Source organism: Nomascus leucogenys, chromosome 12, assembly GCF_006542625.1.
Source record: "Nomascus leucogenys isolate Asia chromosome 12, Asia_NLE_v1, whole genome shotgun sequence".
Classification (NCBI taxonomy): Eukaryota; Metazoa; Chordata; class Mammalia; order Primates; family Hylobatidae; genus Nomascus; species Nomascus leucogenys.
Window position 1 is genome coordinate 3022073 of NC_044392.1, and position 27540 is coordinate 3049612.

Below are 27540 nucleotides of genomic sequence, written 5' to 3' on the forward strand. Positions count from 1 at the left end.
GGAGCTGGAATAAAATCTTCTTTTTGTCTCATTATCTCTGGTGCACAGCACAGTGCCTGGCACACAGAACAAATACATTTCATAGAACAGGGGTTGGCAAACTATAGCTTGCTGCCTGTCTTTGTAAATATAGTTTTACCAGATTACAACCATGCCCATTCATTCATTTACATATCGTCTGTGGCTGCTTCCACATTGCAATGACAGAGTTAAGGAGTTGTGCAAGATGATGGCTTGCAAAGCCCTAAATATTTATTTTCTGGCTTCTTACAGAAAAAAAAGTTTGCTAATTCCTACCATAGAAGCCTCACAGATGATGTAGTTGGTTGGTAAATAAAAATGTAATTTCTAAGTAGGGAATCATAAAAAAAGGACACACATTTCATTATAATATAAAACAAACATACATTTATTTGCCAATCAGTTTAATGCAGGACCAAGGCCTTTCCTTTCATCATGGGTTTGTTCTCCACATTGTCTATCTTATATAAACTACAACCATAACGCATCATTCACCATTTCAAATGTGGCTACAGATCGTCCGTCCAGCCAACAAATATTTCTTGAGCACCTACTGTGTGCCAGAAATTGACACCCATTCTCATCAAGGTGCTAAGGATGCTTTGTCCCATCCCCCTCCCCTCATGTAATTTACCCGGTGGGGTACAGTTGTCTCATTCACTGACACCTAATATTTAGTAAGCAATTCTTTTAAGAGACTCTCCTTCATGGAATCATTCCAAAGCATTCAATTTAGCTTCCATAGATGCAACTATATTTCCTTTCACACTCATATTTCATCAGTTTATGTGATGTTTAATTTAAATCACATAATTACAATAACAAGTATGACTGGCACTGAGAGACTTGGCAACAAACCCAACTGAATCTCGGAAAGTGCAAGACTCAGCTGATGGGAGCAGAAGTGCACAGGCATTGAGGGTGGGGGTGGAAGACGGCCTGTTGGCAGCAGGTGCTGGGGGTGCCATGGGCACCAGTCAGGAAGATCTACTGAGGCCATGGGAGTGCTGGGTAGTCCAGCTGGCTTCTTTGGTGGAGGGGGGTTGGGTTAAGAATACTTTTATTAGACATGCTTTGTGAATGAATGAATAAATGAGCAAACAGCAGTGGCTTACTTTCAGTGGTGGGATATCGAATTACATCCCCTCTGCTATCAGGAGAGTGGGAACCAGCTAATCTTAAAATCTGAGATTTGAGAAGGACTTCAAAGGTCTTCTAGGTCTAATGCCCAGCTATATATGAATCTCAACCACAGCATTCTTGAAAAACAGTCAATTATGATCTATTTTGAATGTTCCCAACAATTAATTTACCTTCTTGCCAAATTCTCTCTCCCAATCTTGATCCATCCCCACTCTTTTCTTAGCTACTTCCTACTCATCCTGCAGGTGTATCAGCCCCTGGCTCAGGAAACCTGTCCTTTGTTGCTGAGTCTTGTTTACTTCTCCTTTGTCCCCTCTGGGCACCCTGCACTTTCTCCACCATAGTGCTTCTCTCACCATGCATTGCTGAACTATGAGCTCCCTGAAGACAGGAGCTGTTTCTTTCTTGTTCACAGTCCTTTCCTTGGTACCTTGGAGAGTGCTTGACACAAAGAAAGGGCTCAGTAAATATCACTCCGTGGAAGAAGGGATGATTGGCCGAATGAATGAATGAATGAGATCCTGCTGGTGAAAGCAGAGGTTACATGTGGGGAAAAGCAGAGAAAGAGGCAGTGAGCAGGTGAGCCAGGGAATAGGAGGGAGGGCCTCCAGTGCCATGCGGGCTTCACCCAGGTTTCCCATGGCACTGCCCACTCCTGTCAAGACATGCTTCCCCACTCCTAGTTCCTCAGCTCTGGCTGTGCCCCACTACCTGCTTCACTTAGCAGCTGCTGGTACCTTCCTGGGGATTCTTCTCATGCTGACCTATATCCCCAAAGCAACAACAGTGGGGTCTGCTAATCAATGTGGGCAAATGTTCCCCTTTCCCCAGAAGCAACTCAACAAACTCAACAAATTATCAGAACTCTTTCCTCCTCAGCTAATTGTTAGCTCCAGGGAACCCACAAAAACCACATCAGGTAAATGTTTTTCCTCCAGATGCACGGCTCTCTGGAGGACATGTGTCTGAGGCTGGGAGTGCTGAGGGACAGGGAGCCTGGCTGTGTTTGTTGTCGGGACGAGGGCTTCCTCACCAACATGCTGGGTCTTGTGTATTGGGTGGTGGCATATTGCGAAGGTCTAGGGGGTGGCTTGGTGTGTCAGTTTCCTTGCATTGCTAGCTCAGCTGCTCAGCTGGCAGAGCCGATGGGTAAGGTGTTTCTTGCCTCTATAGAGAGGATCTTCCCATCGTGCTGAAGTGACAGAACAGGGTTGGGTCTGAAGATCAGAACTGGTGCTGATGCCAAGCTCTGGGTGAGGAGGCTTGTAGGTGGATCCCCAGCAGCTTTTCTGAGTTGCCCACTCCATCCTTTACTGTCTCCAGGTCTAAGTCAGGCAGTTCTACTCCCTTATGAGGACTGGAAGCCTTTGAAGACCAGTCTCCTTCCCTCAACCCACAGCTCCTGACAGGGGTAGCCATGTACATCATATGACCCATAGGCTACAGCTGATTGGATCCTGGTGGTCATGTATCTCAAGCTGGGACAATCAGCTGATGGAAATTCTATCAGGAAGGTAGGTCCCTATGGCCCCCATTTGAGGTTTGGATGGAGAGAAGGGCTGAGTACTCACTTTAATGAGGAGAAGCCCCCACAGGCTTGGCTTTCCCAGGGGAGATTTGGGAGATGGTGACCTAGCATCATTTCTTCCACTTCTGTTGCTGCCTCCCCAACTTGCCCTTATTACTTTTATATGATGTCCTGAACCTTGTACATTTACCCTCCAGGAGCCAGTCTGACTGGACAGAATCTAAGAGCATTCTCCACTCTGACCAGCTGCTGAGGCTTTAGCTGGCTGTCCCCTGTCGCCAGCCCAAGTCTCTATTATACGTTAGATCTGAGATCTGGGAAGGCAGTGCTGAGGACTGGCAGCCTCCATGCTCTAGGATGTTAAAGCCTATCCCCGTCAGGCTTGGCCCAGAAACGGGGTGCAGGCCTCAAGAGCGTGGTGACTACAGCATATTCACACTCAACTCTACTCAACCCTCTTCTTCTTCCTGGCTGGAGTCTCTGCCTAAGTGAAGATGACACCTATCTGGCTCATCACCTGTCTTCTTCCCCACAGAGGCAATAGGTTTACAAAGGTTAAGGTTTAAGGGCCAGGCCCTCGGAAACAGACAGTGCTATATTTGAATCTGCGTTCTACTGTTTCCTAGTTGTGTGAACATGGGCATGTGACATAACTTCTCTGAGCCTCAGTTTCCTCATCTGTGCAATGGGATTCCTCCGAGCAACAGTGCTCATGTGTATAATGTGTCCAAGTCTGTGCCTGGCATACAGTAGGTGCCTCACAAATGTGAGCTATTTTCCCCCTGCCTTGCTGGGGTTTGAGAAGAGGGGGTGGGATCTTACCAACGCCTTGAACCCTACCCTTCAGAGTAGACCGCAGAGCAGCCTGGCTTAGTTTTCTCCAGGGAAATGAGGCACCTGCATCTACTCTGGTGACAGCGCAGTGCAGGAGTAGGACAGGGCACTCTGTGGTACCCAGACCAGCCAGTACACCTGGCCATCACCTTCCCTCTTTCTCTGGGGATCCCCAGCCTGGCCTCCACTGGCTCCTGCTTTCCCAGCCTTGCCCACTTTCCACCTGTCACTGGCAGACATGACTTGGAGAAGGAACCTGCTTCCTGCCATAGAGGGTGGCACCGCTTGCCTTGCAGAAGCCTCTGCTGCTTGTAATTAGTACTATTTCTCACCCAGAGGAACTCTTGTAAATGGCTTCTTGAGGAGCTGCCCACATCAGTGTGTGCCTGCCACTTAACTGCCACTCTGAGTTTCAGCATCATGGATGTCCCTTCCCCTGTTAGGAGGCAGCTAGTGGGCCCTGCCAGAGATCAGCAGCTATGATGTCCAGAAGAATGAGTGAGCTGCCCAACAGCTGGAGGATGGGTGGGTTAAACATCTCACACACACTAAGACTAGTGAGCAAGTGGTCCTAGAGTCCCATGGAGCTGAGTTCTAATCCTGTCTTCATTGTCTGCTGGCCATGTGACCTTGGAGAGGTGGCTTCACTTCTCTGAGCCCTTCTTTCCCCAGTTTATATCTCATAGTGCGATTGTGAGTGACGCTCACAAAGTTCCCTCTAAGGCCTCAAGACACGACATCTACAACTCTTGGCCCTGCCGTATCTCTGTACAGCGAGGTAGACTCATAGGCAAAGTGAATAATATTTACTGAGTAGAAACTAATTTGGGGTAGAGACTTAGCACACGGGCCCTAGAAGGAGACTGCTTGGGTTCAAGTATCATCAGCTCTAAACTTACTGCCTCACTTTGGGCAAGTAACTGACCTGCTTTAGGCCTCAGTTTCCCCAACTATATAGTAAGGATAATAACAGCACCCACTTCATTGAGTTGTTAAACGGTTTAAGTGAGGTGATGCATATAAAAGGTGCCTGGCACATAGCATGTGCCCAAAAAGCATCAAAAGTGGGGGAGAGGAGAATTCCTCTCTTCTTGTATTGCTTGCTGCCGTCCACCTGGGTTAATGCCTTATACGTTGGCTTTCAGATGGGAGAAAACCAGATCACATCCACCTACAGAAGAAATGATTGGCTGCTATGGATTGTAGCTAAACCATAGGAAGAGTAGAGTTGTAGCTGGCCCCAGGGATGGCCAGAACCAAGAACTCAGATGCTACAAAGGCCCTCTCTCGGTGCCCCATCTCTGTTGTGCTCTGCCTGCTGGCATCATTCTCTCTATTGCAAATGGTGGCTGCTTGAGGCTGGAGCCATGACCACCCTAAGTAGCTCTGTGATTCACTCTCTCACCTTCATCACTAGAGAGAAGATGACAATCTCTCCCCATGATTCTAATTAGAAAAAGCCCATCAGGGGCCTCTGGTTAGTTTAGCTGGGGAATGTGCCCATTCCTGGGGCCAAGGAGGTAGCCTCACACTGGAACCCCATGACTAGTTTGGGGACAATTCTCCAAAAGAAGGAATGTGCTCAAAAGAAGGGAGGAGTGCTAAGCAGACAAAACAAAAGATGTCTGCTGTGGATGAAAGAGAAGTAGCTGGACTGAATAATCAGGGCCACTCTCCTATGCTATAAAGGAGTAGGTTTTTAAAGACCTGTGAGGAGCATCCATAGATCACTGTGTGAGTCATCAACCCAGAGTTGGTCTTGTTCTAGATCTGTCCCGTCTCCTTTCATAGGTAGCCAGGCATCCCCCAACCAGGCTGATCCCATTCTGTGTCTAATCATCTGACCACTGCCTGCCCACCTGTCCACTAGTCCATTGGGCTGGGTGCTGACACTTCACCTGGCTTTGGCAAGCTTCTGCCCTTGGGAGTAGATGCAGGCTCCGTGCTTATCTTCAGATGCTGGTGAAGTTCTATGAGTCATCCAAGTCAGTTGACCTCCTGGACTTAGAACATCCCATGACCTAGAAATAAGTTGACTAGATCTATCCAGAATGAGGATCAACCCAGATTAGAAAAGATTCACCTGAATCTTTTTAAATATTGAGATTTAGACAACTTTTCCTCCTTCCTTCTTCCCTCCTCGTGAAATACTTGGCCTTGCTCCTTCCCGGTTGCTTCCTTACCCTAGCCCCAGCCAAGGGAGTTCCTAGACTACCAGTAGAGGCTAAACATATGAGGCAAGGGGTCAAACAAGCTTGAGTTCGAAGCCTGGCTCTGCCACTTATTGCTGTGTGGCCTTAGATAAATTAATCTCTCTTTTCACGCTTCCAGGCTTCCAGAGATGATGTACCCAAAGTATGATCATCATTTTTATTAAAATATTGTGCTCACATCTGATTAACAGTTCCTGGCACGAGGTCAGTGCCAAAGAGCCTTGGACTGACTGCTTATGGCCTGGCCTCCCTATCTGGTTTCTTATTATGTAGCGATCCAAGTGAATTCAGATGATTCCCTGGACTACCACCCTCCTTCCTGGGACACATCCATCCCTCAAACACTGTTCATCACTGGCCATCAAAGCAGCAGCCACACTGCTCCAGCAACTCAACAGCTATTTATTGAGATGGGTGTGTGAGTACATGAGTGAGTGAATGAACTGAAAGAACGTTAAGAGTGAATTAACTGGTAAGTGAATGAGTGAATTAGTGACTTAATGAGTCAGCAAGTGAGTGAAGAAGAGTGTGCAGGATTGAATATATCATGTTCTTCTCCCTCAACAAATTGAATATGCCGTGGTATAAAACTTTCACCTTCAAATTGTGTCTTTTGCATTAACACAAGCAGGGGTTAAGAAGGGCAGAGGAAAAGTTACAGACCAGCAGCCAGAGGAGAAAGATACTGTGCTAGTTTCCTATTGCTGCCTTAACAAATAACTGTACATTTAGGGGCTTAAAGAACACAAATTTATTGTGTTATAATTCTGGAGGTTAGAAGTCCAAAATGGGTTTCAGCAGGCCAAGATCAAGGTGTGGGGAGGGCTGAGCCCCTCTGGTGGCACTAGGGGACAATCCTTTTGCTTGCCTTTTCCAGCTGCTAGTAGCCACCTGCATTTCTTGGCTTGTGGCCTCTTTCCCTTGTCTTCAATACCAGCAGTGTAGCATCTTCAAATCTCTCTCCACCTCTGATCCTCTGCTTCTCTCATCACATCTCCTCTGACCATGACGCTCCTGCCTTCCTCTTACAAAAGCCATGTGATTCTATGAGGCCCACCTGGATAATCCAGGATCATCTCCCTATCTCTAAATCCTTAGAGTAATCTTATCTACAAAGTCCCTTTTGCCAAGTAAGGAACAAATTCACAGGTTTCAGGGCTTAGGACGCCGGCATCTTTGGAGAGGCATTCTTCTGCTACTTGCAGATGCCTTGTTCAGAGGGTAAATGCAACCAGTGAGTCCCACTCCACAGAGGAAGGGGCGGGGGGGATGGAGGAAGTTTCAAAGCATTTGACAAATACATGCCTATGCCGGGTATGTTTGCTGTTGTTGCTGTGGCCTGAGCACTGAGGGTTTTGAAAAACTTAGGTGAGTCCATCATGCTCCAAAATTTGAGAGATACTTTGACAGAGATATGCTAAGAGCATATGCTGCTGTAACTGAGGGTAAAATCTGGCCCTGTGATTCCTGGAGATGATGGATCAAGAGCAGGGTGTCTTTACCCTGGGTGCACATTGCTATCAACTGGGAAGATTTTTTTAAAAATGTTATTTTGAAATAAGAAAAGAGTGCAAAGATTGTACAGAAATGTCCTGTATACCCTTCACCCCGATTCCCTAATGTTGGCATCTTACATAACCCTGGGTCATGCATAAAAACTAAGAAATCAGCAATGGTACAGTACTAGTAATGAAATGAAACATTTTATTCAGATTTTCCCAGATTTCCACCAACGGCCCACTTTTTTTCTGTCACAAGATTCAGTCTAGCATCTCTCCTTGCATTTGTCCTGTCTTCTTGGTTTCTTCCAATCTGCATCAGTTTCTTAGCCTTGCCTTGGTTTTTTAAAATCTTGACATTATTAAAAGGTACTGATCAGGTATTTGGTAGAATGTTCTTTATTTCAGTTTGTCTAATGTTTCTTCATAGACCTTGGCTATGGATTTTTGGGAAGAATATCATGGGGGTGAGATGCTGTTATTATGGCATCACAGAAAGGGGTTCTGTGATTTCAACATGACCCATTATTGACGATGCTTACTTTGATCACTTGGTTAAATGGTGTCTGCCAGATTTCCCCACTGTCAAGTTACTATTTGTCCCTTTCCATGTTCTATTCATTAGTAGTGGGTGGCTAAGTCCAGCCCACACTGGAGAGGGGGAATGCCATCTGTTTTTATTCCTATCATTTCAGTTTGTTTAATCCTCATGGCTTTGTTATCACCTCACTACTTTTTAGACTATGGTTGTAATGAGCTAGACTTGCCCAAAGTTACTCAGCTAGTAAATGGCAAAGCTAGAATTTGAACTTATATGTGTCTGGCTTAAAAGGCCATATTCTTTCCACTTCATGTTACTGCCACCAAATAAAGAGGATCTCACAGTCTCTGAGGTGGAAGCTCCCTCTCAGCTTGTCTGGGCAGTGTTTTTCAAATCCATTCTTGGAGTGTGACCCATCAGTGGGTCATGAAGTCAGTCTGTGGGTGGCATTTTAAACAACAACATAAAGTAAAGGTGACTATAACAGAGCAGAAAATAAGGGCACGTCACACAAGTAGAAATTTTTTATCCCTATGTCTTCTCTGTGCTTTGCTACCTTCGTCTGAATTCACTTATCCTTGTATGGAGATAAAAATAGCCCTCCCATAGGCTTGTTATGAGGATTGAATGGAATGATGTACATAAAGTACTTAGAAGAGAGACTGGCTCATATTAAGCATTATATAAATATTAAGTATGTATGTATGTAAATGAGTCATGATGGAAAATGTATTTCTTATTGCAGACTGCAATCAAGATGTTTGAAAATACTGAACTCACATCTGTAGATGAGGAGTTGGCAGATTTATGACCCCCAGCTTGCAGCCTATTTTTTAAAAATAAGGTTTTATGGGAACACAGCCACACTCATTGGTTTAGGTATTTTCTATGGTTACTTTCGGGGTATAGTGGCAGAGCTGGGTACTTGCAACAGAAACCCTGTGGTTCACCAAGCCTATCATATTTACTATCTGGCCCTCTAGACCAATGCTCCTGCCTGGAGGTCATCTCATAATCTAGGGAATATTGGACACCTCTTCCTGGGCATGTGGTCTGGTCATGCCACTGTCCTTGCGGGCATGCTTGCTCTAGGCTGTGTGACTGCCGGGCACTTGGATCTCCAGAAGCTCATTACTCTTCTCTATGAAACTGATGCCTACATGGTGAAAGGCTAAAACCATGGTACTTTGATCAGGGCCCCAGCAGCAAACAGATGGCCACTCAAATTAAAATAATTGGTGAGGGCAGAGCATGGGAAAGTAGCAGAGACCTCAGAGGCTCATAAAAGTAGAGCTTTTCCCACCCTAGGCAGGAGGAGATAAAGAGAGGGGGCAATGCCTGTACTGGAAGGAGAGAGTCATTTAGAGAGGACACCTTATGAGGACCAGTGACCTTCAGTCCAGGGACACAGAACCAGCTCCAGGTGACCCTGGGGTGGGGATCCAGGAGAATAAATGCCTCGACCTAACTTTCCTCCATCTCTGATCTCCTGTGGGGGGCCCCATTGACCAAAGTGAGATGGAAGCCAGAGGGTATGGGATCCATTGATGTGGCTCATACAGACCAGCTTCCCAGGCCAGAGAAGGATGAAAAGAGAAGGTTGGAGAAGGCTGGAAAGGGGATCTGGAAGGGCAACTCTTAGATACCCAGCACACTGCATTGATTTAGGAAGCCAGATTTATTTCCCTTTCCTAAGCTCCCCTAAACAAGGACTTCTCCTGCTTCATCCTCCAAGTTGGAACTTTGACAACACCAAAAGGTTGACATAGCTTTTCCCTTTTACTGCCTTTTCTTCTTAAATCTGCTAGCTTCCCGATAGCTATTGTGGGTTAATCTTCCTGGATCTTATCATCATGAGAGGGATGGAAGGTTATGAACAGAGGCACAGATAAGCTACTCTGTGTGTGTGTGTGTGTGTGTGTGTGTGTGTGTGTGTGTGTGTGTGTGTGTGTCTGAGCCTGAGCAGAGTCTGATTAATATGTGGACTTTCATAAAAGTTCTTCCTCATGTCCCATCTTTTGATCTCAGAAAGGAGCTGTGTCCCATTCATCTATGCAGCTCTGCTCATGTCCAAAAAATGTGTGAGTCAACCTCTGGCCCCTTGGGAGAAAGAGCCAGGGGGAAAAAGGCTACCTAGGCTGAGAAGTGTCCCCAGAGTAATCTATTCCTTTGCCAGACCCCCTACTAGCCCAGACTTCCTTGATGGCACCTGATATCTTATAGGCCCCCAAATCCTGCCACACAACTACAGCTTGTCCCCTGGAGGGGCTTCCCTGGACAGTCCAGAATGCTCAATTTATGAGAGATCATTGGCTGACAGGGAGGAAGGGGATGGCTTAGGTAGGCCAGCCACCTTGCAGCAGAGCTGGGGCAAGAATTCAGGATTGGAGACTCTTACTAGTTTCCATCTTTCTTTTACAGAAGATGAACATTGAAGTCTTGGAACCCTGGGAATGAACCTGGAAAAATTCAAAATATGGTCTAGTCTTAGGCAAGTTTCCTTGTCCGGCTCAGCTGCTGAGACCACATATCTGGACCCTCAGTGCCCTGGCAACAGCTCTGTGCAGGCAGGATGAAGCACAGGCTTAGGTTAAGCAATCAGCAGTCAAAATCCACACTCTCACCTGTGAGTGACTGTTCAACCTTGAACATGTTACTTTTTGTATTAATGAAACTCAGTTTTCTAGTCCTATAAATTTGGGGCTATCATCAACCATTAAGTTATATTAAACCCAGTGCCACACAGGCAAGTACCTAGCAGTGTCCAAAGGCACCCAAACTGACCATTTTTCATCTTTTCTCTTCCCTCCAATTGAAAGACTAGTGGAATATCCGCAATTACTTTGACCAAAAGCCAGAAGCCGGCCAGTTTGAGTGTAGCTGTTACAGCTTTGTGTTCTAAACCTAAGAAATGGGGACCCCTCACATGAGAGTGGGGAGGCTCCTGGATGTGCTACAAATTCCATTTCATTTTCATGGACTCAAGTGTTAATTAATAAAATCTCGAGGTTCTCCTCCTTCTTTCCCCTCACATTTCTTCAGAGAAACAAAGAGTTCCAACTCATAGCCCAAGTGCTCAGGTTTTAAATTAGACAACTTTGTCCTGACAGGAACCAAGTCACAGCTGTCATACCTGATTACTTTTAGAGTTACTACTAACCCCTTTGTATGGCATGAGCTGCCACTGTTCAAGGCAAACAGAAAGACTTCACATTTTATCATGACAGCCCTGGAGCTATCCACCTCCCCATGTTCATTATTCTCAGCCTGTCTTTGGAAGGGATGATGAGGCATCCTGAAAATCGTATAGTGAGGAAGGCAGACCCCATGGCCTGTCACTACAGCCTAGGGATTTTAAGCCCCTAAAGTGCAGCAAAACCCATTGCCTCCAAGAAGCCAAGGAGAATTATTTCCGGGGGACACAGCTGCCTCATAGCCTTCTATGAATGAACCATCATCTTTCATGAGAGGGAAACATTGACCCTCAAGTGACCAACCAATAAGAGCACCTGTACACAAATGCCCACAGGTGTTGGCTGGGATTGGCTGGCTTGTGGATGATGTCACAGTTTCCCTTCTCTGACTCAACAATGCCATCAGCACTGAAAAGGCTGAGCCCTGACTGCAGCTCTTGCAGACAGAAAAATTCACTGCAAGTAGAGCACCTCTAGATTGCTCCTGGAGTGTGGGAACAACTGTCTCTCCTGTCCACATTACTGAATCCAGAAAAAAGATGAACTTACGAACATGGGAAAAGAAATCCAGCTAAAGCCTAAGGCAAATGTCTCTTCTTATGTTCACTTTTTGCTGAATTACAGAAACACATTCAAGGAGCAGCAGCCAAATACCTACGTTGGCTTTAAAGAGTTCTCTAGAAAGTGTTCGGAAGAATGGAGATCCATCTCAAAGCATGAAAAGGCCAAATACGAAGCCCTGGCCAAAGTCGACAAAGCCCGATACCAGGAAGAAATGATGAATTACGTTGGCAAGAGGAAGAAACGGAGAAAGCGGGATCCCCAGGCACCCAGGCGGCCTCCATCATCCTTCCTACTCTTCTGCCAAGACCACTATGCTCAGCTGAAGAGGGAGAACCCGAACTGGTCGGTGGTGCAGGTGGCCAAGGCCACAGGGGAAATGTGGTCAACAACGACAGACCTGGAGAAGCACCCTTATGAGCAAAGAGCGGCTCTCCTGAGAGCTAAGTACTTCGAGGAACTTGAACTCTACCGTAAACAACATAAACAATGTAATGCCAGGAAGAAGTACCGAATGTCAGCTAGAAACCGGTGCAGAGGGAAGAGAGTCAGGCAGAGCTGATGGATCCAGTTTGAAAAAATAAAATGCCATTCAACCATATTTCCTGTTCCTGGTCTCACGTGTGGCATTAGAGTAGCTGTGACTGATGCTTTGTGGAGGAGGGAATGGCTTGGTAGAGGAGAGATTGGGGCAGGGAAACTGATCCTGAGGAGGGGAAGGGAAAGAAGGGGAAGGGAGGAGAGGGGAAGGGAGAAGGGAAGGGAGGGGAAGGGAGGAAGGAGGAGTGGGATGGAGGGAGAGAAGGGGGAGGAGAGGGAGGGAGAGAAGGGGGAGGAGAGGGAGGGAGAGGATGGGGAGAGAGAGAGGAGGGGAAGGGAGGGGAGGGAGAGGGAGGGAGGGAGAGAGGAGGGGAAGGGAGGGGAGGGAGAGGGGGAAGGGAGGGGAGGGAGAGGAGGGGAAGGGAGGGGAGGGAGAGGAGGGGAAGGGAGGGAGGGAGAGGAGGGGAAGGGAGGGGAGGGAGAGGAGGGGAAGGGAGGGGAGGGAGAGGAGGGGAAGGGAGGGGAGGGAGAGGAGGGAAGGGAAGGGAGGGAGGGAGGAGGGGAAGGGAAGGGAGGGAGGGAGAGGAGGGGAAGGGAGGGAGGGAGAGGAGGGGAAGGGAAGGGAGGGAGAGGAGGGGAAGGGAGGGAGGGAGAGGAGGGGAAGGGAAGGGAGGGAGTGGGAGGAGAGGAGGGGAAGGGAAGGGAGGGAGTGGGGAGGAGAGGAGGGGAAGGGAAGGGAGGGAGTAGGGAGGAGTGGGGAGGAGAGGAGGGGAAGGGAAGGGAGGGAGTGGGGAGGAGAGGAGGGAAGGGAAGGGAGGAGGGGAGGAGAGGAGGGAAGGGAAGGAGGAGTGGGGAGGAGAGGGGGGAAGGAGGGGAAGGGAAGGAGGGAGGGGAGGAGGGAAGGAGAGGGAGGAGGAGGGAGGGAGAGGAGGGGAAGGGAAGAGAGGGGAAGGGAAGAGAGGCGGAGGGAAGGGAAAGGAGGGGAACGGAGGGGTGGGAAAGGGAGGGAAGGGCTAGCTTTGAGAGAAGTGTCAGCAGTAAACAAAAGGTGTGACTTGGGCCACTGGGTGGGAGCCTCCAGGTGTAAAGTAGCAGCAGTCATGGAGGTAGAAGCACCATGGTTCTGAGTGGTGATACAGGAACATGAGGTCTGACTCTGCTAAGCTGTGGCAGGACTGGGAAGACTGCCAGGGCTAGAAGGCCTAGAGTTCAAGCTCTCACTTTAGGCCCCAGGAGAAACATATGACATCTGAGTTGAGATAGGCCTGAGGGAACCCAGGATTTCCAGCAACACTTAGATACGCTCAGTGGGGCCAGGGTGAACTCCCAGGGGTGTTCCCTAATCAGGAGGAGGCAAGGGGCAGATTTTACCAAAAAAAAAAGCAGGGGGCTGGGGGACCAGATCAGTTGTTTGTCAGTGGATAGATGTATAGTATGTGGCCTCCACTCCTCTTGCTCTTGTTCACAGCACTCTGACTCCCTTTTGTGACCAAGGCTGGATCAGAGGGCAGGATCGCCTTGGCCACAGTCATTGGCTCAGTGGTGGGCATGTGACCCAAGTTGGTCCTATCAGGGTGGATCTCTGGACCTGTGTAAGGAGTCCTGAGGGACACTGCAGTCCAGGGAATGTGGACAGCCATTTGCCATCTCATAGGGCCCAAGAAGGAGGCCGAGATGGTAGAATCCCTGTGGCATCAGAACAGTCTCCTAAACTTTTCATTGAAGATGAACAACACATTTCATTTTTTCCCTGAGATAGTTTGACTTTGGTTTTTTTCTACTTGACTATAATTTGACACAAATGGGATTGTGCTGCAAGTGTCTGTCTGGTAACTAGATTTTTCAGGCAAGAATATACTGTGGGCAACATTCCATACCAATCAACAAAGATTGAAATGGAATATTTTGAAATGGTTCTTCTGACTTCTTGACATCAAAAATACTGGGCCAAAATGCAAAGCTGCTTTTCTGTCACCAGCTTATACATGCAACACATCTCCCTAACTCCACCTCTAAGGACCCCTATTCCACGATAGGGGGACCTACACTTTCTATTCTACTGCGCTGAAAAGTAAAAATACATATTTTTGAACAGTCTTTTAGAACTGCATGAGCCTTTAGGGGATGAGAGGTAATAGAGTGATTTAGAAATTCAGGATCTGGAATCAAACAGGTCATCTGTGGAGGATTTTCATGTGCCAGGCCGTTTGCCGGGTACAGGGAGGCACATTACGCACTACTGTTAAGTTCCCGCCCTATAAAAAATTTCCTTCTGACAGGAGAGATGGACTTGGGCATAAATTGCAGCACTGCAAAGCAAGATGATGAAAGTGAATGCAGAAAGTATGGGGGAGGGACTGGGGACCACCCAGCAAGCCTATGCTGCCGTCTTCATGAAGGAAGCAGCCTTATTCCACTTGACAACTTTGTAGGCATGCTGGCAAAATTCCCGTTCCCCATTCCCCACAGCTGCTATTCCAACTTGGCTCTGCTTCCCTTCCAGCCCAACCTCCACCCTCTCAGGAGACACCCTCATTTTCTGCTTCATTGAGAAAATAGAGATCCTCAGATATAAGTGCTCTCAGTTTCCTTCATTCTCCAAATGTAATCCACACCCATCCTTTCCTCCTGGTCTCACCCCTCCCAGAGAGCTAGCCCCCTCCTGCTCTTACTGCTCCCTCCCCGCCTCCCTGGGGCCCTTGCTCCTTACTGTAAGGGTGCTGGCCCTCCAGCCTGTACACTCATACGAGTTCACTTGATGCCGTGATATGGTGGTCCCCACCTTAACGTTGGCAGGACTTAGGGCAAGTTCTCATTCCTCCGAGCCTCACGTTCTTATCTGTGCAAGGAGGATAATGCCTGCCTTACAGGTTGTTTTAGCAATTAACCCGAGGTAATACATGTAAAAGTATTTGGCACAGTCCTAAATCTAATAGGTACTATGGCAGATATACTCTAGGGTGGCTGTTCCATAATCTTTTCCCCCTTTCCTGGTGTTCACACCCTTGTATAATCCCTTCCTATTAAGTGTGGGCTGGACATGTGACTTTCTTCTAACCAATAGAATGTGGCAAAGGAGATGGGATGTCACTTCTGTGATTATGTAATGATAAATACTACTACATATTGCCAGCCACTTTGCTCTAGGGATTCTCCTTGCTGCTTGATGAAGAAGTAAGTGGTCCAGTTTGAAAAGCCCATGTGGCAAGGAATGACAAGGAACTGTGGGAAATGTCTAGAAGCTGAGGGTGGCCTCAGACCATCAGCCAGTGAGAAACAGAAGTTCTCAGTCCACCGACCACAAGGAACTTAATACTGCAGCAGCCACACAAGTGGGGAGGTGAATCCTTCCCCAGTCAAGCCAGCAGATGGGAACTTGGCCCTGGCTGACCAAGGCCTCAAGCAATGCACACAGCTAAGCTGTTACTGGACTCCTGACCCCACAGAAACTGTATAAACGTAAGTTTAAAACTATAAATGTTTAAACCATATGAGTGTATTTTGTTTTAAGCCACTAAGTCTGTGGTAATTTGTTACACAGCAATAGAGAATACATTACTCAATAAATGCCCTCTTCCTTATAATTCTAGAAGAGACTGTCTTTAATCTTGTTTCTATCTCCGGCCTCTACCTTCCCCATTTAATTTCCTTTCCTTTGTTACCAATCTCTTGTTACCAACATCTTGAAGGTGGAGGGCCACCTCCTACCCTCCAGTGCTAATTAGATCCTGACTTGTATTACCCTGTAGTGGTTCCAGTTGGGTTGTCTTGTTTCCAACCTGAAATGTGGGCTCTTGGTGGGCAGCAGCTGTGTGATGTACCACACTCCTCTCTGGGAAGAGGGCCCCCCCACAGCTAGGCCCCAGCCCTCACGCCACCCCTTTCTGGTTTCCTGTGATTAATTATGTGAATGTGGGTGGCCAAGTCAGAGTTTTGACAACAGTTTGCAGTTCCCCTGCTGAAAACTAACTCCATTAACAGTCCTTTATGAAAAAGACAACAGGAGGGTCTGAATCTGCTGGCTTCTAATGACTGTAATGTAATGACAATGGAGAGAGAGGGAGGGAAGGAGGAGGAGAAGTTAGGGGAGCCTGGACCTAAGATAATGGGTGAGAGAAAAAGTAGGTGGACAATCTGGTGTGGTGCCAGCATTCCAGGCCCACTCAGCTGGCCTCAGGTGCTCCTGTCCTTGAGAAGAGGAAGGCAGGCCCATCACAGTCTTGATGACTGAATCACTCAGCTCTGATCCTTCTCTCCTCAACCCTTTTCCTGTATTCATGTAGTCATTAATTTACTTACTCATTCATTCGACAGATATTTATGTAAATCTTATGCCTGCAATATAACAGCAACTATTCTGGTGCTGGGAACACAACAAGGTCCCTCATCTCTCACATTCCAGTGAGGAGAGACAGACAATTAAAAAAACAACGAACAGGCCAGGCACGGTGGCTCACACCTGTAATCTCAGCACTTTGGGAGGCCGAGGTGGGTGGGTCATGAGGTCAGGAATTCGAGACCAGCCTGATCAACATGGTGAAACCCTATGTTTACTAAAAATACAAAAATTAGCCAGGTGTGGTGGCACGTGCCTGTAATCTCAGCTACTCAGGAGGCTGAGGCAGGAGAATTGCTTGAACTTAGGAGGCAGAGGTTGCAGTGAGCCCAGATTGCACCATTGCACTCCAGCCTGGGTGACAGAGTGAGACTCCAACTTAACAAACGAACAAACAAACAACACAAATAAATATATCAGATCAGTTTTTGATAGTGTCAAGTGCTCACTAGAAAATAAGTGTGGGTAATGAGATAAATGATGATGCATAGGATACAGGGCACTTGAAGTGGATGGTCAGAAGTTTTCTGTGGAGCTGGCATTTGGGTTTGGATTTAAAGGGCAAGAAGGAGCCAGACAAGCCAAGGTGTGAGAGAAGAGTCCCCCAAGCAGCAGGGCAGCAAGTGCAAATGTCCTTGCAGAAGCGAGCTTGGCATATTAGAGGGACAGATGGAGGCCAGAGTGACTGGAGGTGTGAACAAATGGGCGAGACGTGGTTGGAAGGGTGAAGGCATTGGCAAGGGGTTTATGTGGAAATCTAAGTGCAACTGAGAGCCACAGAGAGATTTCAGTAATTTCAGAGCCACGTGCTTCCATCTTTGACTTTGTGTTACTCATCATTCTAGAGTCTTCAGAGACTATCAAGTGCCAACAAGGGGATTACCCCCCTGCCCCTCTAAAGGATTGCAAGAAAGAAGACACCAAATCCATAGCATTTTTTCCCTTAGGAAAGAAGGGAGATAATGAGAAGCCTCCACTTGATATTCCTTGGAGCAGCTAGAAGCTAAAAACCAGACGTGGGAACTGTGAATCCTCTCTCTGGGATACGTTTTCTCAGGAAGTGGAGGAAATGGGTGGGCACGGGTGGCAAAATATTCCAGGGGAATACTTCTTCCTGGGCCCTGCGGGGAACAACTCCCAACAGGCCAATGGTTCTCAGCTTTAAGCCTGTGTTAGAATCACCTGCAGGGCTTATTAAAACACAGATTGCCGGGCCTCACCCCCAGAGTTTGATTTAGTATTTCTGGGAGTTGGATCTATAATTTGCATTTCTGAAAGTTCCCAGGTGGTAAGTTTCCAAAGCTCCTGGTTCCAGGACCACAGACAAATTCTCCTTCTTGTAGCCCTCATTCACTCTGCATAGGAGGCATGGCTCATCTGACTGGTGGGTTTGGGAGGAGGAGCAGACCATGCTCAGTTAGCCCTCCCCACTCTCCCTTTCTCTCTCTCCCCATCTCCCTAGCTGCAGAGCATATTCAGACAGCTCTCCAATCAGTTCATCAGTAATAAAGGTGACATGCTGATCCTCATCTGTTTTTCTCTTGCATCTGCCAATTGATTCTGCACTTGAGAGGGGAATAAATATATTTATTTATTGGGTTTCCCTCAAATTCCAACAGAGAAGTTGATATCAGTTGCAAAACAATCAACTGGCATCTGGGCCACACAGCAGCGTAGGAATATTGGTTTTAGCCTCCACTAAAACACCAATTATTTGAGGGCAAAAAATGTCCAATTCCTGGGCCTTTAAGATAGGAAGTCAGGCCTGTGGATGGGGTGAGGTCACAAAGGCATTGATGCCCCTTTGTCCTATCATGTGACCACTTGTCACACTTCCATCAAACAGTACCTGCCCTTTAGGTGTGCTAGGGAATAAATGAAATGCCTGGGACATCATCGTTAAGTGGCATCTGATGCATAAGGGCCCTAGGAATGGGGGTGCCTGCCTTGGTCTCTAAAGGATGGGTTCAAAAGGCAAGAGCAACAGACAAGAAGATAGCTTCAAGCAGGAGAAAAAGCTTGGCCAAGGGCCCAAAGGGGATACGACCCTTCAGGTTGGCCCTGACCTCTGGGTTGGATTACCAGTGACACAATGAACATTTCGTTATGAGGCCATCCCTTGAGGTAGTTGCATTGCAACAGCTCTCCCTACCCAGTGCTGCACTTCCAATGCTTTCTCTGCTCAGGCTGCTGGGTGATCTCCTCTTCAATGGTGAAATATTTCAGTGGTGGTCCATCACCTATGGGAGTCTGACATGGCATAATCAGGCCACTGGGGCCTTGCTAGTTGTGCTGTCCCTGATATTCACTGTGGTAGGCAGTTTCTGAAATGGCTCCCAGTGATCCCCAACTGCTGAAATTCACACGCTGTGTAATCCCCTCCCTTTGAGTGTGGGCTAGACCTGGTGGCCAAAGTGATAGGATTTCACTTCTGATGTTAGGCTATGAAAGGCTGTGACCGCTCTCTCTGCCTCTTCTCTCTCACTTGAAGCAAACTGACATGCTGAAAGCTGCCCTATGGAGAGGCTCATGTGGCAAGGAACAGAGGGTGGCTTCTGGCCAACATCCAGTGAGGAACTCAGGCCCTCAGTCAAACAGCCTGCAAGGAACTGAACCCTGCCAATAACCGTTAAATAAGCCTGGAAGTGGATCACTCCCCTTTGAGATGCCTGCAGCCCCAGTGGACACCTTTACTGCAGCCTTGTGACAGACTCAGCTAAACTGTACCTGATTCTTGACCCATAGAAACTAATAGGTGTTTCATGGCACTAAGGCTTCAGATAATTTGTTACAAACTGAAATGATGAGTACAGATTTTGGCATCAAGAGAAGGACAGTGTCATAACATATACCTAAAAATGTGAGATAGCTTTGGAACCAGGCAGTGGGCAGAGGTGAGAAGTATTCTGAGAAGCTTGTTAGAGAAATCTTCAATTGCCTCAAAGACAATTGAAGACACTATAGAAATCTGGACTTTGAGGATACAGCTGGCGAGGGCTTAAAAGAAGTGATGAACGTGTTATTGGAAACTAGAATGTCTTTGTCCATTTTCTATTGCCTGTAACAGAATATCTGAAGCTGTGTAATCTGTAAAGAAAAGAAATTTATTTGACAGTTACCAGTTACAGAGGCTGAGGAGTCCAAGGCCAAAGGGCTGCATCTGGTGAGAGCCTTCTTATTGGTGAGGACTGTCTGCAGAGAGGACTGAGCATGCTGATGTGCCTGCTCAGGTCTCTCTTCTTTTTTTTTTTGTTTTGTTTTTGAGATGGAGTCTTGCTCTGTTGCCCGGGCTGGAGTGTAGTAGTGTGATCTCGGCTCACTACAGCCCTCACCTCCTGGGTTCAAGTGATTCTCCTGTCTCATCCTCACAAGTAGCTGGGACTACAGGTGTGCACCACCACACCTGGCTAATTTTCGTATTTTTCATAGAGACGGGGTTTCACCATGTTGGCCAGGCTGGGCTCGAACTCCCGACCTCAAGTGATCCACCCACCTCAGCCTCCCAAAGTGCTGGGATTACGGCACGAGCCACCATGCCTGGCCTCTTCCTGTTCTTATAAAGCCACCAGTTCCACTCTTGTGATAACCCATTAATCCATGGATGGATTAACCCATTTATGAAGACAGGGTTCTCATGATCCAATCACCTCTTTAAGTCCCCACCTTTCAACATTACCACATTGGGGATTAATTTTCCAGCACATGACATTTGGGGGACCCATGCGAACCATATCATGGAGGAGGGACATCCTTGTTAGGTAGTAGTAGAAAGCTTAGTGCCACTATTGTCTGCAGTTACATGGAAAGCAAATATGTACCCAATAAACTTAGTGATCTAGCTATGGAGATGTCTAAGCAAAGTGTTGAACATAATTTCTTCTTACTGCTTATGTGAGAAGAGAGAGAAAAAAAGTTAAAGTGAGCCAGGACCCGATAGTTTTGAAAATTCTCAGTCTCCCAAGTCAGCAAAAGGTGCTAAAATTAAGAAATGGCATTTGAGCAAGCAATGTCAAGAAAAGGTGGTCTGAGATAAAGCTGTGGGTGTGACTATGGGCCTTTGGTTAAGACTTCAGAAAGATCAAAAGATAATGGTATTATTCAGTCATACAAAGGCCCTTTAAAGAGATTAGGGTAGGCCTCATAGATCCTCCAGATCAAACAATAGGGACTCTAGGAAGCAAAAGGGCTGTCCCTTGGCCGTCTTTTCAAGAGGCTCATGTTGAAAAGTGTTTAGTTCTCAAAGAAATTTGTGGGTTTGGTTTTTGTGTAATAGAGGGAATCTCAGTGCAATTTACAGAAGACCCAGAAAGTTTTTGAGAAAACCTATGAGAAGAAACACCACTGGGACAGAAAGGAACACAGACAGTACAAAATAAAATGAGGCCATTGGACCCCTAAAATTCTCAGTAGGAAACAGACTAAGAAAACAAGTCAGCTTTAAACACAGGTTTCCTTTCATGAAACAGGAAGGATTACTCAGAGGGAAGAACCAAGAGCTTAGAAGGTGGAGCTAAGAATCATGGAGAATTATCCCCAGGCTTTGAAACCTAACCAAGAAACTTGCAGGCTTTTCCTGGCTGGATTTCAAAATTGTTACGGACCAGTGATGCCTTTGTTCCTCACATTTTCCTCCCTTTGAATAGCAGTGTTTATAGCCATTACTCTATACCTAACCTGCCATTGTATGTTGGGCATATGGGGGGGCAGATAATTTATCTCCTTAGCTTTTCAAATCACCAAATCTGTAGTAACAGTATTCTAGAACTTGTACTTAAGGAATTATACCCAAGAGCCTCATCCACACCTGCACCTGATTTAGATGATGAGATCCTCATGGGAGGAGATGTTAGAGACCTTGGGAAGGATGATTGTATTTTGTGTGTGGAAGGGACATGTATTTTGCACGTGGAAGGGACAGGCATCATTGGAGAGCCAGAGGGTAGATTGTGATAGGCAGCTTCAGAAATGACTCTAAGTGTTCCTTCTCTTCTGGTATTCATGTCCTTGTGCAGTCCCCTCCCTTTGTGTGTGGGCTGGACCTAGTGATTTGCTTCTAAAGAATAGAATACAGAAAAAGTGATGGAATGTCACTTCTCATATCAGGTGATAAAAGACTTTCACTTCTGTCTTATCCTCTCTCTCTGGCTCTACTCTCTAGCTTGCTCTGATGAAGCAGCTGTGTTGAAAGCTTCCCTTTGGAGAATAACTGAGGGCTGTCTCTGGTCAATAGCACTGAGGAACTGAATCCAGCAAACAATTATGTGAAGAAACTTGGAAGCTTGTCCTCCCCTCCGGTTGAGCTTTGAGATGACTGCCGCCCTAGTGGACACCTTGATTGAAGCCTTATGAGAAACCCTAAGCCACAGAACCCAATTAAGCTACACTTACGTTCCCAACACACAGAAAATATGAGCTAATAAATGTTGTTTCAAACCACTAAGCTTTGCAGTAATATGTGACACAGCAACAGACACCTAACGCACCTGCCCTAAGGTCGGGCTACACTGCATTTTCCCCAGAAACATTACACTCTCTCCTCCCCAGGGCATTTGCACATACTTTGCACATGATCCCTTCTCATAGCTGGGATCATCTCTCCTACCTTTTAGGTGTGGTAGACTTCAACCTGTTCTACAGGACTTAGGTCAGGTATCCCTTCCTCTAGGAAGCTGTCTTTGATGCTCCAACTCCCTTGTGTTCCCATAACAGGTTATGTAAGTTCATACAATGCCATCCCAATGCACAGCACATTATAGCAACTGTTTGTCCCCGCAACTAGTAGAGAAGGGAAGGGATCTTGCCTTATTCATCACAGTGCTCTAAAATTTAACACAACACTTCACATGGAGCAGAATGATAATAGCACACTTTTATTGAATGCCTACATCATACCTGGTAAGAAATAATTCATTGGAGGATTTGGGCTTGTGTTAGATGATTTGGGTACTGTTTGAAGCCATTTAATGCAATTATTTTACTTAAGAAAAACATTCAATGAGAGCGGTACTTTAAACACCCCATTTTACAGACAACTTGAACAGCAGGTTAGGTGCTCAGTTCCTGCTTGATGGAAAATGAACAATTGAATCATGAGAAGCATGTTGCTTCTTCTGTCCTGTGTCTCTCTTCTCTCAAGAACTCTTTGCAAATACCAGAGTATTTGTATTTTGTGTGTGGAAGGGACATGTATTTTGCATGTGGGCCAGAAGGCCTCCTGGGCAACTGGACATCCACTTTGTGCTTGACTGGTTATGTTACCTAGTTTGGTATTTCCAGATAAATACCTGGATCTCTCCCTGGGTGTCTCAAAGGGAGGGCTTGGTTAGCACCCAGAGAGTTTGATGGGCACCAGAAACCACACCTCCAGCTCTTTGCCCACAGCTGTGCCTCTGGCTCCCAGACAGAATCAGCATTTTCCTCTCCCCATACTCTGTCATTATAAACCACGTAAATTCCTCGATACCCATGTTACAACGAACAGATGCAGCTCTGTATTTTTAATGTATTATCTGTAATTAGCAGCAGTGGGCATGGAAGAACTCTGTGGTCCCTGGGGCTGTCCCTCACTGATGCAGCTGCGAGTACATTTGCGACGAAGAATCTGGCCAGGCTCCTCTGGCCCGCACAGCCCTGGCAAGTGGGTGAGGGAACTTCCATGTGCAAAGTATCTACCTTGCCAGGAAGTGGGAAAGGGCTGCCAAGGCCTGATCATCAGTCCACTGCTCATCTAGCCCCCCCTCCCACCCCTCTATGCTGTCTAAATACCCTGAGAGGATGTCCTTCATTAGGATCCTAAAGACAGGGCAGACAACAGCCTCCAATGTCATGGGCAAAACAGATTTTTCTAGGTTTGAGGTCTGCAGTGTAAAGATCTGTCAAATGCAAAAAGAGAATGCTTCAGTGCCCAAGGCAAACACAGGGGGCGGGCGGACTGTATGGACTTCGGAAGAGAAGGGGGCTGGTGAGAGCAAATGTATGCTCCTTAGCTCTGTCCAAAGAGGAAGGGCATTTCTTATAATAAACGTCATGCTCATGACTGACAAGTATTGGGTGTTTACTATGGACTAGGCCCTATTTCTGAGTGTTCTCCAGGTATCATCACATATGATTCTAGAGGCAGTGTCAGCCCCTGGCCAATGACCACCATGGACCTCCCCGTAGTTGAACAAAGTTGGGTTTGCTGACTGGTGGCAGTGAGGGAGAATGCACACCACAGGGAGCTGTGCAGTGTCTCAGTAAGAAGGTAAGAAATAATTCACTGTAGGATTCGGGCTTGTGTTAGTTAATTGTGGGAGGGTTTCAAGGAAGCAGAGCTTTGCCCTGGATTGGAGACTGTCTGGAGGTAGGTGTAATTCTCTGGTTGGGTACTTCATAAATTTTATTTACAAGGCAGGAGGAATGAAGGAAGATGAGAGTTGTAATTGGTAAAGAAGCAGCCATCACTCACATCAGCCAAGAGGTGGAGGGAGGGGGACTGTTAAGTCATCTTTGTATTTTGAATAATGTTCTTGTTTTTGTCTGAGTTCATGATGTTGAAATGGTCTTGTTTTCGTCTTAATTTATCAGGGTCCTAGAGTGGTCTTGTCTGGCATTGACATTCAGTGAAATTGTTTATGGTCAACAGGAGAACCCCAAGGTCTAGGTGTAGGTGTCAGGCCAGCTCTCGGCAGCAAAAGGCCTTACTGATAGTGCCAGGCCAGCTTGCAGCCATCAGGGGCTGCTGTTCTCCTTCTCAGCAGGCTCTGTTACTATGCCAGTTTACAGAAATAAAGAAATTGAGGCAAAGACAGATTAACTGGTCTTAGTTATCTCACAGCTGGGAAGCAGCAGAGATTCCAGGGTCCCTGAAAGTCAACTGAGCATCAAGAGACAAGAGAGGGAACTAAAGGGGAGAGTGTGTAATTATGGGAAGCCAGGCTGACCATGAGGGGAACTGGTCAAGAGATAGAACACAGGGTTTGTAGTCAGAGATCTCCGCCTTGGGAATCTGTCATTGCTAGTTACTAGCCCTGTGGCCCTGGGCAATTTGTCAAACATGAGAAATTCACTTCATTCTTATGTGTAATGGCAACACCAAAAGCTGTTTCTCAGGGTCATATGGGAATAGAATGAGAAGACATGGCATAAAGCACTTATGTACCACTTGGGACATAGATGCTACCCTGAGCATTACTGCATGCCAGGCACTGTTCTAAGTCCCTTGCATGTATTTACTCATCTATTACGGCAACCCTTTATAACCTGTGGCTTGCAGGTGAGAAGATGGAAACACAGAGAGGTTAGGTGACTTGCTTGAGGTCACACACTATCAAGTAGCAGAACTCAGGCATCCTGGCTGCAGCACCCTCACTCTAGCACGTGTCATAGTAGCTGTCGGGTCATTGCTCCTTGCCCACTCAGTGCTCTAGATCATGAGCTTCCAGACCCTAGTTGTATTCTGATGGTGATTTAATGTCCTGGAACTCTCAAGGCCCCAGACTTTTGCTTGTGAATGGGTCTAAGCTGCTTGCTTGGCTCTGGTCCGGAGAGCATTCATTTCCTTTTAGAAGGTCAAAACATTCTTGGCATGATAGATAATATAGATTCAGGTTGCTGCAGTCTATAGATCAAATAAAACATAGTATTGCCTTATTAGTATTTCCACACCTTTCAGTAAGTAGTAGAGTCAGAGAAAACCCTGAGAAATGAGTATAAACTAAAGAGGGTAGGAGAATGACTCAATGCTGCAGCACAAGCCCTCTTTTGGCAAGACTGATGTGTGGGCAGAAGGCAAATGGCTGCTGAGAGGAAATGGGCCAGACCTGGCTGGTCTTCTTCTATCCTGCAATGGCAGAAAGCTGTTCAGGATGGCTATGGCACACAGCCCAGGGCTGACTCAGCATTGCCTCTTCCTAACCTGTTGAGTGGGTTTATAGATTGTGTCACAAGTTCTGGGAGAATGAGAGGTCAGGATTCCTGGGCCCAGTGGCTCTGTTAACAGAGGTCCTGTGTGCCATGACCCCCTCCAGTCCTTTTCCCACTGGACTTGTCCCCCTTGTCGCACTAGGGGAGATGAGGGCCTGGAACTCACAGCAAAATTCTCTCTGTGGCTTGATGCAATCCCAGATCCTCACCATCAACCTTTGTGAGGCTCATCTGTTCTTAATTGTGTCTCTAAATCCCAAAGTGTTACAACTCTGAGAATTTGGGAAATTTAGCTGCTTAGAGGTTCGTAATAATCACAAAATCCCTGGTATTTACAGAGCTCCCTTTTGCAGACTGTGAAAGGCAGACAGACAATACTGCAGTGGTGAAGACACCCCGAAATTGCTCTCAAGTTCTCTTCACTGAATGCCAGGCCCTTAGTCTGTATTATTTTGTGTAGCTCAAGGGGGCAAATTGAAAAGAATACTTTTCCCCATTACTTTCTGAGAGAGACCACAGAGACGAGAGAGGTTAAGTTAACGTAGAAGATATGCCCAGGGTTGCTGCCAAGCCCCTGCCCTCTTTTCAGGATTGCACTGCTGAAGGGAGGGGCTCCTGCAGCTCTACTGGTACAAGCTGAGCTTGCCCCTTTTCTAGCTGCAGCTGATTGGACAAGGAGTGGACACTCGGCTGACGAGTGGAGCCAATCAGATTCTCTCTCTTGATAGTGTGAATTAAGAGATGTGGAAACTGGGAGTCGGGTTCCTGGATTTGAAGGTCAGGCAGACTCAGGGGCTGGAGTGACCATTTGGGACCAAGCAGACAGAAGGGGAATAGACCATGTAATAGCTGAGAGTTGCTTTTCAGCACTTTCTGCCCCATGTATTTGTTCAGCAAATTCTCTGATTCCTAAGCCAGGAGCCATCCCGTGAGGCCATTACTGCAAACAAGCTGAAAATCCTGCTTTGTTTCTTTTGGACACAACATGCTTTCCTTCAGCTTCAGTAGACGATGAGGCCAGCACCACATAGGCTAGATGTACATGAGATGCGAGCAACCACACTTCCCCTCTGATGGGGACAGACAGCATCACAGGTGAGTGGGAGACCCGCATGTGGTCCATTCCAGACACCCCCGCTGCTTTTATTACAAGCCAACATGGGCCTCCCTTGAGCTGCCAGGTGTTGGGTGCAGCTGCCCCTCACCTCCCTAGCTTACAGGAGAAGGACTGAGCAAAGTCTCTTCAAAGGAGCCATTATTGTGACACAGCACAGCCATCTGCTCCCCGCATTGATCTGACAGTGGCAGCAGGGGCTGAAAGCAGCGGTAGAGGCCCAGGAGCACAATTCAGTGAACAGCCCTCATTGATCCGTTTACCTGCTTGATGGCTGGCCAAACTCTCCGTGTCCGAAAGACACCCTTGGAAGGTCAGAGCTGGAAGGACACCTTAGGGAGGCCTGAGGACAGTCCAAAACTGTCACAAATGGGAAAAGCAAGCCCTAAAGATACTATTGAGATATGACCTTTCCAATTTCAATCAAGGGAACTCAGATAACTCCCACTGTTTATGGGACAGCCCCGGGGAGGGGGACGGGGTGCTGTTGTGCTTTGTAGTCCTATTTGCCACAGGGAGTAAAGCAAAGAGAATACGTATTTATGTGAATCCATAAGACTGAATCATAAGCTCTTGAATGAAAAGAAAAAGCACATTCTTCTCACCGAGGTAACAATGTGTGGTCACTAGTTCAGAACTCCCACTGTCCCTAAGCCACAAGATGCAGACCAACACAATCAAAGAGTTCTCTCAGCTGGAGGTTCCAACTGCAATGTGTGAGTTGGTGGCTTCTATGGTGCCAGCTTTTGCTCAGCCTTTGCTTGGTCACATAATCAGGGTCAACCTGCCCTGTCCCAGTGACGATTGTCTCCAGCAGGAAATTCATCATGAGCCCCTTTTCCACTTGTCAAGTGGATTCTGGAAATAGTCTGCTGTCCTCCCCACCACCTCTCACTAAGATTCCAGGAGCCAGGGATTTAGTCCCTGGAATCCCTGCAGCCTTGATCATTAACCACTCCACTTAAGTGTGGCCCATCTGTCTGGTTGGTCTGCTTCAATCTCTGGTCCCATTTCTTGCTCCCCCATGGGCTAGCAGTTTTGTGAAACTGTTTCTGGATGGATGGACTTTGGGCCTACTCTTCCAAGGGCTGGGATTTATCTTCCCCATATCT

General features: G+C 47.0%; 2 protein-coding genes across 12 annotated transcripts in view; one reads left to right on the forward strand and one right to left on the reverse strand.

The window, feature by feature from the left end:
- Positions 1 to 27540, reverse strand: part of CSMD2 (CUB and Sushi multiple domains 2) — a 675146-nt gene that overhangs the window by 368681 nt on the left and 278925 nt on the right. The gene's annotated exons all lie outside the window — the stretch shown is intronic.
- HMGB4 (high mobility group box 4) lies at positions 7681 to 12133 on the forward strand. Its single transcript, XM_003276402.3, has 2 exons — positions 7681 to 8210; positions 10201 to 12133. Exon 2 carries the CDS (start codon positions 11527 to 11529, stop codon positions 12094 to 12096), a length of 570 nt encoding a protein of 189 aa, XP_003276450.1. The 5' UTR covers positions 7681 to 8210; positions 10201 to 11526; the 3' UTR covers positions 12097 to 12133.

Bases quoted from the DNA above. Each gene is read 5' to 3' on its own strand.
- HMGB4 (XM_003276402.3), top strand. From the start codon at position 11,527: ATGGGAAAAGAAATCCAGCTAAAGCCTAAGGCAAATGTCTCTTCTTAT.